Raw genomic sequence first — 14968 nt, 5'->3', positions numbered from 1 at the left:
CTGAATCGACCACAAATCGCTCCGCATCTGCAGCATGGAAGTACCAGATTCGACTTCTACAATAGAGTATGACGGATTCTGCTTTAAGCAATCAGGAGACATGGAGTCTCTTGGTGCTCTTCGCGGCGTCGGTCGCCGTGATTGCAAACACTTTTCAAGGAGACGGCGAACCGCTTGTCTCGTCGTTGGCCTTCGGCGGCGTTGCATTCTCGATCACATACAGTCTGATCGTATGGCTGAAAGGCACCTTCATGAAAGCTAATCTCAAGGGTCGCGATATGTCAAAGGTGAAGAAAGTAGAAATGTAAAGGGGACCCTGAATCAACAACATATGCAGGAGAGTGGACGCTAATGGGTGCAACAGTCCAGAAACCATGGGAGGCGTTTGCGCCGCCGTCTATCTCTTACTCATGGTCTTGTTCATGCCTATTCTGTTCTATTCGGATATCAAGTCAGCAACGGCCGATCTAGACCCGCTCGACTTAGAGAACGGCCACATTCAGATTGATACTGGCCGCGTCCTGCACCGTTTCCCTCTTGGCAAGGTAGAGTCTCTGCGCCCGAGTCACAATCTGTGTCAATCAGTAACATTTATCGTAGCTTGCCACCTACTTATCAGCAATGCTGTCACTCGCATTGGTGGTTATCCTGGGCAATTACGACGACTTCTTTGACATCAGATGGCGCCACAAGGTCCTCATTCCAGGAGTCGCTTCAATGCCCATGCTAGCTGTCTACTTTCTCACGTATGGCATCACTCATGTCGTCGTGCCTGTCCAGCTTGTGCCATATCTTGGCGAGATGGTTGACCTAGGTTCGTTGTACTACGTGTACATGGCTGCGATTGCCATCTTTTGCCCCAATAGTATCAACATTCTGGCAGGCATCAATGGTATTGAGGTCTCGCAATCAATCATAATTGCTGTCCTCCTACTGATAAATGATATGGTATCACTCTCTAAGATCCCTGGGACAGCACATCCGGCGACTGATCTTCACCTGTTTTCCATTTACCTACTGCTTCCCTTCATCGGGGCGTCACTTGCCTTATTGCGGCACAACTGGTATCCAGCTAAGGTCTTTGTTGGAGATACTTATTGCTACTTTGCTGGTATGGTGTTTGCAATTGTTGGTATCCTTGGACACTTCAGCAAAACACTCTTGCTCTTACTCATCCCTCAGATCATCAACTTTATCTACTCCACGCCGCAGCTGTTTCGACTCATTCCGTGCCCACGGCATCGTTTACCACATTTCAACGCACGATCAGGTCTTCTCGAGCCGTCTATGACCGAGTGGCAGCAGCCTCCTTCGATTGGTACCACATGGTTCCTGAACATACTTGCTCGCTTCCCCCTTTTGCCATTGATCAAGCTCGTAAAAGACTCCGAAGGCCATATTCTGAAATCCTCCAATCTCACTATCCTGAACCTTTGGTTGGTCTGGTTTGGACCAAGGAGAGAAGACAAATTAGCGATAGAAGTGACGGCTTTCCAATTGGCATTAGGACTCATGGGACTGTTCATCCGGCATGAGCTCGCATTGCTTGTGTTCAGTCAGGATAATAGAGCATGAAAGGCGTGCATAGACTACGATATTAGACGCATAATCCAAACCTCACGCAAAAGCCGGGCCCTTCAAGCCTCTTTAGAGCAAGGCCGGGGCGGACGCTAATGGGCGGCTTCGGAGGCAAGACGCAGTTATCTACCCCGCAAAGCTATCCAATCAGAGGCGAGATGATTAGTACCCAGGACAGTCTCCTTCCGATCTCGCAGCATGTACTCCTCCGGAACATGCGATCGAAAGGCCACACCCTAGGTAATAAGTCAAGCTTGTCCTTTTCTCTCCATACTACCTGAATTCTGAAAATTCGACCAAATCCACGTTATCAAAATGCCTACCGCAATTCCTCAACCGCGCACTCTCTACGACAAAGTGTTCCACGACCACATCGTAAATGAGCAGGAAGATGGGACGATATTGCTTTACGTCGATCGACATCTTGTTCATGAAGTGACGTCTCCGGTATGTTCGTAGATTCAATCTTTCAGGCCCACTGCGTTGACAATTTCTGACCATTTCTAGCAAGCTTTCGAGGGTCTTACAAAGGCAAATCGCCGAGTTCGGAGACCAGACTGTACCCTCGCAACCACAGACCATGTATTGCCCCCATACCGATTGATTGAGTAAACAAAATCTCACCTTGGCTAGAATGTGCCCACAGCAACTCGCAAAAACTTCAAGAGCATTGAACAATTCGTCGAAGAAACAGATTCGCGCCTGCAGTGCATGACCCTCGAGGAAAATGTCAAGCAATTTGGCCTAACTTACTTCGGCCTGGGTGACAAGAGGCAAGGGATCGTGCATATTATCGGCCCCGAACAAGGCTTTACTCTCCCAGGGACCACGGTTGTCTGCGGTGATTCACACACCTCAACTCATGGGGCGTTTGGGGCGCTTGCGTTCGGCATTGGTACGAGCGAAGTGGAGCATGTCCTCGCCACTCAGACTATTTTGACAAAGCGAAGCAAGAATATGAGAATCCAGGTAGACGGCGAGTTACCGCCAGGCGTCAGCAGCAAAGACATCATTCTGCATGCCATAGGTATCATTGGCACCGCAGGTGGTACGGGGGCAGTCGTTGAATACTGTGGTTCAGCGATTCGGGGATTGAGCATGGAGGCTAGAATGTCAATCTGTAACATGTCTATCGAGGCAGGAGCAAGAGCCGGCATGATCGCTCCAGATGAGATAACCTTCAACTACTTGAAAGGTCGGCCGCTTGCGCCCAAGTTGGACAGTCCCGAATGGAAAAAGGCCGTGCAATACTGGACCAGTCTCAAGTCTGACCCGGGAGCTAAGTACGATCATGATGTCTTCATCAGTGCGCAAGATATAGTGCCGACAGTGTCGTGGGGGACCTCGCCTCAGGACGTGGTCCCAATCACCGGTGTAGTCCCTGATCCCGAAACATTTCCAACTGATGCCAAAAAAGCAAGTGGTCGAAGAATGTTAGAGTACATGGGATTGACGCCCGGTACACGCATGCAAGACATCGAGCTGGACAAAATCTTCATTGGGTCCTGTACGAATGCAAGGATAGAAGATCTTCGAGCTGCCTCTCAAATCGTGCTGGGAAAAAAGATTTCCCCCAACCTGAAGCGAGCTATGGTCGTTCCTGGCTCTGGTCTTGTCAAAAAGCAAGCTGAATCCGAAGGTCTTGATAGAATCTTCACCGATGCAGGCTTTGAATGGCGTGAAGCAGGTTGCTCCATGTGTCTGGGTATGAACCCAGATATTCTTTCTCCACGGGAGAGATGCGCAAGCACTTCCAATCGCAATTTCGAAGGTAGGCAAGGAGCAGGTGGGCGAACACATCTGATGTCCCCTGTAATGGCTGCTGCTGCTGCGCTCGCTGGCAAGTTAGCAGATGTTCGAGAGCTTGCAGGCACAAATGCCACACCAGCAAAAGCATCGCCTAAACTAGATCTTACCCCTGAGGTATCGGATATTGAGGAGGATGTAGATCTCGAAAACTTACTGGACTTGCCCAATGGAAATGAGGATGTCACAAAGGACGCAACAGCGTCTGCATCGGGGGACAACCAAAATTCACAACTGTGAAGGGAATTGCAGCTCCTCTGGAGAAATCCAATGTTGACACAGACGCCATCATACCCAAACAATTCCTCAAGACCATCAAGCGGACTGGGCTAGGCTCGGCTTTATTCTACGAGCTTCGTTACAAAGAGGACGGTAAAACGGAAGACAGTGATTTCGTTCTGAATCAAGAACCGTTCAGAAAGGCCAAGATCCTGGTCGTGACAGGTCCAAATTTTGGCTGTGGCAGCTCTCGAGAACACGCGCCTTGGGCGCTCCTCGACTTTGGCATCACTTGCATCATTGCTCCTTCTTACGCAGACATTTTTTTCAACAACACCTTCAAAAACGGCATGCTACCGCTTGTCATTGAAGATCAGGCTAAGATTGAGGAGATTACGGAAGAAGCAAAAGCAGGTCGCGAGATCGAGGTTGACCTGGTCCACCAGCAGGTCAAAGATGCCAATGGCAACGTGTTAGCAGACTTTCCCGTTGAGAAATTCCGTAAACATTGTCTAGTCAATGGGCTCGACGACATCGGCCTGACGATGCAGATGAGTGACAAGATTCAGAAATTCGAACTGAAAAGGAGTGCAGAGACCCCGTGGCTTGATGGTAGTGGCTACCTAAAGAGGGGTAATCGGACAGGGCCAGTCAAGGTCGAGGCTGCTCCAGTGCCGAAGACCAATCGTGGGGAGCAAGTTGACGAGCCTCTGGAATGGTGAAGAATGCTGGGCAGAGAAGGCGAAAAGCTAGTGTTGAACAACAATCCTGCCCTTTTCGAAGGCCGTCACTCTCAAGAGCGCGCCTTGAATCAGTAGAATGCCTCATCTAGGCTTTGGTCATTTGGATGTGCGTGGTATGCGACAGACTTGATATTCCCAATTTTCAATCTGCAGTGACGCAGACTTGCTGAGACGGTGCAAGAGGATTGGCTACGACTGGACACTCCTCCGCGAATTTGGGGTCCAGAAGAGAGAATCGCAGCCTCACCACGTGGCTGACCATGAGGCATGAAGAGCCATTTGTGGGGGACTCAGTCGTGAAGTGGCGCGATACTGCCAGAATGCACCATTGGGATCACTGCCGCAAGAAGCGCACGCAGTGGAACAGATCTACGTTGCATCAAGCCAACGCAGGAGATCCTCGCGCCACTTTCACATCCCTTCAAGCGTGCGCGACTACAACAGAACTGCAAATGGTGAGTTGTACACAAGTCCATCCTTTGTATTGTGCAATGTTGCGACATTTATGAGCCCCAGAGACTTCGTTCTGTCTTGTCCGTGCCCAGCAGTGCCAGCAATGGGATGAATACTCCTACCTCTGACGTTTGACATAAGCTTTGTCGGATGTCTTGAAGCACACCTCATACTTCCGCCCTGGTATTGTCCTTCCATTTTCCTTTTTGGTTCCATTTTCCCTTCATTTGCCCCCTTCCTTGCCCTATTTGGCTATGTTCAGCCCCCCTTCTGGTGCCCTTGCAGCTGCAGGAGCGAAATGCATTTGCTTGGCTCTGCAGAATCTGCAGTCCCTTGACGCATGAAACGTTGAGGAGCCAGATGATGTCCCTTGGTCGCTTGTTTGATGTTTGCGACCTGAAACTCGACGGTTGAGGGTCCAGAGGGTGCACAGACTGGTCGCCTTCGTTAAGACACCATGCTTTGCCCCAGGTTTTTCTTCTCCGCACAAACATGTCAAGATGCTGCATATAGCCGCTCTCGCCGCCGCTACCCCAGCTTTTCCCCGATTCTCTCTCTGCGACATCCCCTGAGCTATGACCTTTCCCCATATATCCCCATATAACACGCGCTTAGTATAAAAAAAAGTGAAAATTTGAAAAGTGAAAAGTGAAATCTGGTATGCGATCTGGTTCCTCTATACGCGAGCACCATTTCGAGCTTCATTGGCCTGCGGATGAGACACAACGCAAAAGCGTCATCCGCTCCTTCCTGATATCGTTGCGTCTCCAATCGGCGCGCCAGACGACCTCCGGACGCCCGCTATAAGAGCGTCGGAGGTCGAACCGTCTTCCACACCTCATTCTCATTACGTGAATTCTCACAATACTTGACAAATTCGCTTGAGACAACAAGAACCCCACGTGCCAGAGTTCCATGACCAAACTCTACCTGTGCAATCAGAACCATCAAGTCTTGGGGGTGATGGATACGTATTTGAATTTCCATCGCCAGATCGATCCCGTCGATGACAAAGACCACCCTCGACACCGCCAACTCCCAGAGCCAGAACCAACGAGGCAGTCAAGATGGAAGCCCGACGACCAAGCCCGACATTCAAATTCCCGCTGGATAAACGGCGACGCAGAGAAAGGCTTCAACCCTACCTTCCCATCGCTGCAGGACCTCTCAGACGACTCCCACTCCCACCCCCCTCGCCCGACACGCAACTATCTCAGCGACAGCCCGCCATCTCCATATCACATTGGTCGAGATCATCCCAGCGATGAACACCTCAACAAGATCCGCACCGCAAACTCCATAACCATCACCCCCGAACTCTTCGAGAAGATGTACCTCAGCCCCAAGAACCAAGTCAAGGGCGATCTTCGTGCCACCTTCGCCAACCCGACCCCTATCGGCCTCTTGGGCTTCCTCCTCAGTCTCAGTCCGCTGTCGTGCGAGTTGATGGGCTGGCGAGGCGCGGGTGGGAACGGTATGGCCACCATCGCCGTCTACTACTTCATTGGGGGCTTCTTGATGAGTCTCGGTGGTATCCTCGAATTCTTCCTCGGCAACACCTTCTCCTTCGTCGTCTTCTGTGCTTTTGGTAAGCCCTCCTACCTCTCTTCTTCTTCCCCCTTTCTCAGTAATTCGTCAAGATCAAATCTATGAAAGAAACTCTCTCTTTTCCCCTGCATTCCCCATCCTCTCCACCATCACTCAGAGCAAACTCAACCCTGATGCACATCTCCATTCCCTAACACGACCACAGGTGGTTTCTGGTTTGCCCTTGGTGGCACTCTCACCCCGGCCTTCAACGCCTACGGCGCCTACGTAGAAAACAACCCCGGCACGGATCCCAACCTCGGCATAACATCTGGTCCCTTCCACGCCAGCTTCGCCTTCTTCCTTCTGTTTATGGGCCTCATGTCCTTCATCTTCTTGATATGCGCGTTACGGACGAATCTAGTCTTCATCGCCATATTCTTCGGGCTAATGATGACATTCGTCGTGCTTACGGGTTCCTATTGGCACCTAGCAGCAGGCAACTTAGACCTAGCAGAGAAACTGCAGGTGGCTAGCGGAGCCTTTGGCTTCCTGGCTGTCATGGCTGGGTGGTGGATTTTCTTTGCCCAGATGCTTGCGAGTGTTGATTTTCCTTTTGAGATTCCCGTGGGTGACATTAGCCATTTTATTAAGCCGATGAGCGAGGTGAAGGCGGCGAAGAACAAGTATCCTCAGCATGGCCGTTAAGACTTGGGTGTTGAAGTGTGGATAATCTGTGTAATATTGCTCCAGGATTTTGGAACGGTGTCAATGGCATGAATCCAAAAAGTAATGAACCTGAGTACATGCTTTCTTCGGCAACTGAATACTATGTCTGTAGCTAAGAGCTGTCTGGACTGTTGGCTCGCGTGTGCTCCGCAACCGAATGGCAGAGCTTTTGCATTGCGCTCATTCTTAGCAATGATCGCGCATTTTGTTAATTTATCCATCTATCCTGGTACTGCGTTTATGGTCCTCTCCTCGTAGTAATAGGCCCGCCCAACAGAAATGGCAGGAGCTGCAGACGGGTGACGGCAAGCCGTCTCGCAAATCGCCCATTCCAAAGTCGGCCGGTAATAATGGCCTGCTAAGCATACATTGACTTAAGGTGGATTAAGTATGCTCAAGGAATTCTTTTCGATAGAGCTTCCGCTGGACTAAAAACACGGAGACCCTAGTCTCCGAAGCGTTGATACAAGATCCTCACGCTGCATTGCGAGAGCAGGAGGTGCGTGTGATAATTTGCCTCTTACCCTGGAGAGGCTGACACTCTGTGACCGTCTGAAACGTTATCTGTGTGACTTCCTCAGCCGAGCATGGCCCTCTGCATAACGACAGATAGATGGGAAGCGGTCATTCATAGTCGAGTGAGGGTGTGTCTATTCCACTTCGTAACCAATTTCTTTCAGAAAGGTCAGATGTAAGATGAACGGAAGCAAGCAAGCTTCATTTCCAAGAGTTCAGACCAGCCCAAGGATCATTAGGCTGTTGATGTTGGCTACTTCCTTGGGGCGGCGGCCGGTGATTGGAAGGGTGATATGGATAGCCAGACGAATGAGGTGGTGGTCCAGGAGGTGGAGGAGGCGGTACGTATCCTTGTGGCACTTTGGTATTTTGCTGTGGAACATACTGCGGGCTTTGTCCATATTGCTGTTGATTCGGGTGTGACATGGGCGGCTGATACAAGTGTTGCAGGGGATTGTAATGGGCTTCTTGGCTTGTCGCCATAGTATAAGGATATGATGCTTGTGATGTTGGGGTTGAACGATGGTTCCGCTGCGCCTGAGATTCGGTTATAGGCGATCGATTAAAGGTGCTGCTATTGTAATTTGGAGAGAGGGGCGATTGAAATGAAGGTGATACTGCTGGCGGCCTATTGCCATACACCTCATTTGGTTGTGAGCTTCTCGAGGAAGCTGACGGGCGTGCAGAGTTTGGTTGGTTAGATGATGGTGTTGTCCCTGTTGACATCCGTTCCATGAGGTCGCGTAAGCGATCACGTTCACGATCCGTCTGGCTATCAACAGTATTTTGACGGTCCTGCTCGATCTGATTGAGCAACTGGGCGCCCTCTGCGCGCCGGTTGTTAACAAAACTTTCGACATTCTGCTCGAGATTGTCCACAGTTTCTTTCATCTCTAAATAGAAACCCTGTGCTCTGCCAAGGCCATCCATGAGATCGTTGAAAGCCTGAAAGACTTTTTTGTATTTCATTAGGACCAGTGTACGCTGCCTAGTGAAGTTATCATATTTGGCTTGTTCTGATTTGACCCTTTTGTCCTGAAGGAGAATAGAATACGTCTTCGTCAGCTCTTTCATCAGAGCCGTCTGCTTGTGATTCGCTTGCAAGAGACGATTCTGGTGGGGTCGGAACTTGTCAAGCTCCGCCTGGAAGAGTTGCTGCTCGTGGTTGGAAATGGACTTTTTGTTTAGGATCAAGACGTGCGAGATATCATCGTTATGCACCTGAAAAGTAATTAGCGGACACAATATGCAGCAGTGCTCTCATCAGAATGCCCTACCTTTTCCTTCAGATCCTTCAGCACTTGAGCTCTATCACGCTTGACCAACTCTAACTTCCTGAGTAGATCCTCCACCTTGCCGACTTGATCCATCACACTGGTGCCACTTTCACCGAAGTCTTCATCGAGAAGGAGAGGTTTCGCTGATTGACGCAGGGCTACCGAAGCCATCCCGACCTTTCCCTTTACCGCTGCCGGATTTCATCATCGCTCGCTGATACAACACATCAGCCTCATGGGTCTCTCCAGCAGATCGCATCTCGTCGAAGTCGGATTCGTTTTGACGAGAGCTATGAATTAATAGAGCGTCGCTCGAGCTAGCTTCGTCGATCGCACGCTTGTAGACCTTTATATCACTTTTCAGAGTGGCGTTCAGCCTTAAGCTGGGCTGCTGGGTCCACTCGGCGCCATATTTAGACCTCATTTTCTCACAAGTACTTTCTTCTTGATCCAATGATTTCGAGCATCCCCCTAAAGCGCTCAAAACTTCACCCTTGTCTGCTTGTAAAGCCTCGAACGCCTTACCAAACGGCTCGTGACCGGCTAATTCCTGACACCAAGAATGGAAATCCTCATCAACCGAAATTTCCTGTTCCATCCCGCCTTTGAGGACGATCAAACTCCCAGGAAGTTTCAAATAATCAAGGCTCGCAGCCATTTCGCCGTCTGCTGTCTCAACATTCTCTGCCTCAGCACGGACAAGCTTAGCCTTTTCCTCGTCATATAGGCTTGCGGCCTCAGTTACAGCCATAGGGACAATCTTCTGGAAGATATCGGGTCCAATGATGCGCTGAATGTCTTGGCCTTGATACAGCTCGCCCACAGGTATTGCTTTTGCGGCTGCTAACTTCGGAATCACTGCCAGCGACACCTCCGCAGGAACTGTCTGGTGATATATGAAATCATTGTCTTTGTTACAAGTGGCCAGTCTCTCCTGGACGTTGCTTGTATGCCTCGTCGTCAACTCAAGGAGACTGGCTCGCGTCTCCGAGCTAAGATTCGAGGTAGAAGTAACGGCGGTGGGGAACGAGTTTGCACCACGCACAGCATCTTTGCTTTCCCGCTCCGCCAATTCTAGTCTTGCAATAGCAACGCCATGAGCGTTAGCATCATCGTCGGCCAGGGCCTGGTAGTATTGTGCAACAGATGACATATGGCTGGCTTTGATTTGAGTTAGTAGTAACCATAATCGATCGAAAACATTTTTAGATACATTTTCCTGGACGCCTTCGAGTGCCTGAGCATGGAGTAAAGCAGCTTGGCTTGCAAGCTTCGCAAGCAAGCCAACCTTCCTTCCATCAGCAATCTGTTTCTCAACAAATACCTCTTGGGCTTGAGCAAGCATCAACATTATCAAAGTCTTGACAGTTTCCCTACTTAGATCTTTCGAAGGTGCATGCAGAAAATTCTCATTGATATATGTGAACATGCCGGCTGAAGCCTGAAACGAGTGATATGCCGACTTCTGACCGGAGTCGTCATTCCGGTCTTGAAAAGCAGCATGGCAAGAAAGCGCTGCGGAGATATTGAAAATGATAGATGCTTTCTCAAACGCGAGAGAATATTGAGACGTTGGCTGGTGGGTGAAGGCATCGAACCTAAGTTCAGGAATGGTCAGCAGTGAACGGACCTCTAGCTAAGGTCAACGTTTACCAGGTAAAGGATATCTTGATATGATTTTCATCCACCGGGAATCGCAGGTCCAAAAGCTCAAGCTGCCCGTAGTAGCGGTATAAGAGGTCTCTTCCTGCTGTGCTGTCCCTCCCAGCTCCTCTCATGTCCTGTCTCAACCTGTTGAGCGTATTGCATTCCTCAGCGTATCTTTCAGGGTCATCGCCATAGGTCTGTCGTATGTAACTCTTCAAGGGAAACACCCAGTCAATTTCATTGGTCTGCTTCAGTGGAGTGGATATCATAGGAGATTGAGGCATCGTGATGGTGTATTTCTTGGAGGGGGGCAATCCCGTTCAGTGTGGCGTCTCGGGTTGATCAGGCGGGGAATCTATTGATTGCCTTTTCTGTGTAGTGAATTACACGATTAGAAAAATGGAAGAAGGTGATCAAGTTCATGATTTATGACTTGCTGCAGGGAGGAGCATGCGATAAAAAATGCAGGTAGTAATGAGCGAGGACATCTGGGCAATTTCTCAAGACAGCAGGAGACTCCTCGAATTCTAGACGTCGGAGTAGTTGAGAGGTTATGCGTTCATCTTGCTGGCAGAACGATGACACTAGTTGCTATGTGGACAGCTATTCAGAGGAGTAGCTTACTAGGCACAGTCTGCCCGCTTGGCTAGGTATCTTAAGGTAAGGTAGTACCACAGTACGGGCCGTCGGTCACGAGCCCAATAGGAAACCCCTTAAACAGGATTCCTCACTTCCCTTTGCTCCCGTATCTGGACTATCATTGAACCGGCTGGTGCCGGATTCTCAGTCGAACGACTTTCCGGGGTCTGCATGACGATCAAGAGTGGCTACGGTAGGCTGATAATACCAGCTGCCAAAGTCTGCGTCGTAGAAATGAGTAGGAGTGTTCCATTTAGACTAATTTCCTGCCTTTTACAATATCTTCCCCTGAAAGCTGCGATATTTCTCGTTTGCTTTCTCTCACCGTCGCTAAATGCAACGACATCAAAACAGGATCGAAGTAGCCCCCATCGAATACATCCCGTGCATCTCTTTACGCTGTCCCGCCAGCTTTCTTCGGCTGCTGCTGTTCCTCCTCCGGTGGTTTCAACTCGTTCGGCGGCTGGGAGGTCTCGCCATTCGAGGAAGAATTGTCATGTTGATGTGTGAGCCTGTGCCACGCAGCCTTCAAAAAGCCTTCATTCTTGTGAGCATCAGTGCTTTCCGAAGGAGGGGAGTCTTTTCCAGCGGTGGCACTGTTGGTCATTAGCATTCGCGTGGGGGGACAGGACCGGTGGATGCAGGCATACCTCGTGTTACCAACATTCATGATACGCTTTGCGTTACCGTCACTCATCTCGTCTGCTAGCATTTCCAAGATAGCTCGCTGGTTGGAACTCAGATATTTTGGCATCGCCACTTTGAACTCTACCCTCTGGTCTCCCGCAGCACTCCGCCGACCACCGATCTTTGGCATTCCCATGCCAGAGAGAGTCACTTTATCTCCAGTCGCGGTACCTGTAGCAATCTTGAGCTTGACCTCACCGTCGAGGGTCGGTACTCGGATTTCACCACCAAGACTTGCTGTTGTCAGAGGAATCGTAGCCGTATATAGAACATCGGATCCGGAACGACTAAATTTGGAGTCTGCAGCCACTCGAACAAAGACATAGAGATCCCCGTTCGCAGTTTGTGGGTTTGGATTCATCGTGGTCCCGGTGGCTGGAGCGTCCCCCTCACCGTTGAACCTCATGCGCTGTCCGTCCGCAACACCGCCAGGTATATCGATGTTTATTGTCTTGCGCTCGCGCACGACACCTTGCCCGGTGCAATTGCTGCACTCAGCACCCCTAGGTATTACAATTCCAGTCCCACTACATGTATCGCAAGTGCTAGCCATCTGAAATCCTGCTTGCATGACATGAACTCGTGTTCCAGAGCCTCCGCACCGTTTGCATTCCGTTCGTTGCTGGCCCCTCTTCAATCCTATTCCACTGCAGACTTTACATTTAGACTGCGGGGTAATGTAGATGTCCTTGTTGGTGCCTCTTGCAGCATCCATGAATGAGATGTTGGTCTGAACCTCAATGTTTTGCCCCACCAAGATCTCCTCCTGCTGAAATGGAGACTGTCGGGACGCCCGACCTCTCCTGCCCCCTCCTGCAAACGCTCCAAACAAATCTTCAAAATTGATGTCCGTACTGTAAGCTCCTCCAAAACCGCCCCCCTGGAAGCCACCAAATGGTCCTTGGTTTCCAAAAGGATTGCCAGCACCTTGTCCACCAGCGCTAGACGAATCGAAGCCAGCCCCTTGATCAAACGCAGCCGCACCATACGAATCCCACGTCTCTTTTTTCTTCGGATCAGAGAGAATTTCGTAGGCCGCTTGGGCGTCCGAGAATCGATCCTTAGCCGTAGCATCTTTGTTCGTATCTGGATGGTATTTTTTTGCTAAAGCATAATAGGCTTTCTTTATGTTGGACGCAGAGGCACTTTTACTGACCCCGAGCACGTCATACGGATTCTTAGTTGCATTTCTAGGGGGCTGCGTGTGAAAAGCCTGGTAGAGTCAGCGACTGAGATCCCGTATAGGCTGATGAAGTTCGCTTACCCTTCGCCTTGATGATGACCATTGAGCACATAGGAACGGAGAGGGTTGTTGGGTCTGGCGGAAACCATCAAGTATTTGCGGCAAGCATGGTCTTGTTTGCGCTCGTCTTGCCGTGCTATGTCTACGGGCAGCAGATGATATACCGATCGATCGCAAAGGGGTGGCGACTCTGATGCAGGATCCTTGCAAATGGGCGCACATGTTTGTACAGGAATGAGCCTGCACTCTTGTACGTCACCGTAGCATTTTGCATCAAACAAAATTGACTCTCGAAAGGAAAATTCGGAAAATTGGGAGAAATCTAACGAGCGGAACGATTTCCCCCAAAAGTTGGGAGCGGAGGGACAGTATTCGACATGCGCAGGACATGACGCAATATACAGACGACGCCCCGTAATCAAGAAAATGCCACCCCAAAAATTTGGGGCGGGCTTAAATCCTATTTCATTATTGGGATCAAAAAGCTCATCTTCCTTTCAAGGGTGGAATTTAGATGCACCAATAAGGTTCTTCTGGAAGAGGAAACTTCTTACTACTGACAACGAGCGATCAATAAATTCTGTGGGGGGGTAGTTATACAAGTCTTAAAATTACTTTGACAAGTTGGGTGGGTAGTCAGCCTAGCCCGATCTGCCTTCAGTAAAAGTTTGGCTTGGATCCTGTCGAGCCTGTCAAGTTGCCCACTCAGGTTGCCCACTGATTTCCGGCTTTGGTCAGGAAAATTCACGAGTAGGACCCTCGGCTTTAGCATATGAGGTTTGTAGCAGAGCTTGTCTTACCCCCTTGAGTCTTGGCCTAGCAAGGAGAGAAGTAAAATTACTTCTTACCATATGTACATGCGAAAAGTGCCAAATCAATGATTCAGGTTAGGCTTTTCAATCAGAGCATTTCTGAATTGTTGTGCGGTTTACGAGGTCTACACGTGGCTCGGCTCATTTAGCTGCACATGTATCAAATTTCATTCGGAAGCTCTTGTCTACCAGGCAAATCAGCAGATGTAATAAGGGTCCTGCGACATTAGGGTGAGTAGATACCCTGATTCCGTACAGCGTACATAAAGGAAGTAATTATCTCTTGCTCTAGCACCATCGCGGCGTTGAAATCTTGCCTCACCGCCGAAGCGAGCTGATCTTTTCTAATCCGCCGGCGATTGTCTGGTCTAGCCATTGTGGGCGACATCTGAGCTATACCTGGGCGCGAAAGTAGTCTTTGATTGTATGGATTGGAGAAGGCGGGCGCTTGTTCCATCTTGTGAGCATGTCTGTAAGCATGAAGTAGGGAGCTGTCAAAGGCTGCCCAGTCGATCTGATAGACAGAATCAGCTCAGACATTGCCGCCTACGTCAAAGTTCAGCAAGACCTTTGGTGAATCATCTTGAGCTTCCAGCTGATCTGCATTTAATTGCGAGACGCTAGTTGCGTCCTTCAGCGTGCTACCTACTCCAGAATTTCCGCCGTTTCGTTTGTTTCTAGAGGCATTGCTAACCACAGGGAAACCTCCGATTCTATCCCGCGTGCTTGAGGCTTCAGATTTCGCATCATCGAGTAGATATCTCGATCGCTGGGGCGGCATTTGCAATTCTGTTGTGCTTTGGATTACATGAACAACAGTATCGCGATGACAGGCATTCTCAGAGTTCACGCTAAGATATCCAGTAAATCTTAAGGTTTCGGGAAGTCCCCCACTACCCGCAGTCAAGGGTCGGTGCTCAAGGGCCCGGGCTTGGCTATTGGTGCTGGTGACTGCATCACTACATGAGATAAATACCATATTGGGAACGTCGTCATCTTGGCTTCATGAGTTCGGTTTATCTTAATATACATTGATGATTATCTACAATCGTTGGACAAATCACGTAGGTACAGTCGCTAAAGAAACAGAAC

General features: G+C 49.8%; 5 protein-coding genes across 5 annotated transcripts; 3 read left to right on the top strand and 2 right to left on the bottom strand.

Annotated features, from left to right (window-relative positions):
- Positions 1–68: 68 nt before the first annotated feature.
- On the top strand, positions 69–1575 carry KY384_003278 (uncharacterized protein; the record flags this gene model as incomplete). Its single annotated transcript, XM_044811797.1, has 3 exons — positions 69–304; positions 365–545; positions 601–1575. 3 exons carry the CDS (start codon positions 69–71, stop codon positions 1573–1575), a joined length of 1392 nt encoding a protein of 463 aa, XP_044670930.1.
- A 318-nt stretch (positions 1576–1893) lies between these two features.
- KY384_003277 (uncharacterized protein) lies at positions 1894–4325 on the top strand (the record flags this gene model as incomplete). The annotated part of the gene is made up of 4 exons (XM_044811796.1): positions 1894–2025; positions 2086–2160; positions 2212–3567; positions 3627–4325. The coding sequence occupies 4 exons, from the start codon at positions 1894–1896 to the stop codon at positions 4323–4325; spliced, it is 2262 nt and encodes a 753-aa protein (XP_044670929.1).
- A 1389-nt stretch (positions 4326–5714) lies between these two features.
- On the top strand, positions 5715–7034 carry KY384_003276 (uncharacterized protein; the record flags this gene model as incomplete). The annotated part of the gene is made up of 2 exons (XM_044811795.1): positions 5715–6387; positions 6553–7034. 2 exons carry the CDS (start codon positions 5715–5717, stop codon positions 7032–7034), a joined length of 1155 nt encoding a protein of 384 aa, XP_044670928.1.
- Positions 7035–7772: 738 nt separating this feature from the next.
- On the bottom strand, positions 7773–10779 carry BRO1 (bck1-like resistance to osmotic shock; the record flags this gene model as incomplete). The annotated part of the gene is made up of 4 exons (XM_044811794.1): positions 7773–8792; positions 8849–8954; positions 9001–10446; positions 10502–10779. The coding sequence occupies 4 exons, from the start codon at positions 10777–10779 to the stop codon at positions 7773–7775; spliced, it is 2850 nt and encodes a 949-aa protein (XP_044670927.1).
- A 749-nt stretch (positions 10780–11528) lies between these two features.
- On the bottom strand, positions 11529–14657 carry KY384_003274 (uncharacterized protein; the record flags this gene model as incomplete). The annotated part of the gene is made up of 4 exons (XM_044811793.1): positions 11529–11730; positions 11785–13034; positions 14276–14377; positions 14427–14657. The coding sequence occupies 4 exons, from the start codon at positions 14655–14657 to the stop codon at positions 11529–11531; spliced, it is 1785 nt and encodes a 594-aa protein (XP_044670926.1).
- Between the last annotated feature and the right edge of the window lie 311 nt (positions 14658–14968).

Source organism: Bacidia gigantensis, assembly GCF_019456465.1.
Source record: "Bacidia gigantensis strain McMullin 20006 chromosome Unknown contig_180, whole genome shotgun sequence".
In the NCBI taxonomy this organism is placed as follows: domain Eukaryota; kingdom Fungi; phylum Ascomycota; class Lecanoromycetes; order Lecanorales; family Ramalinaceae; genus Bacidia; species Bacidia gigantensis.
Note: the sequence above shows the minus strand (reverse complement) of the source record. Positions and strands in the feature narration are given on the sequence as shown.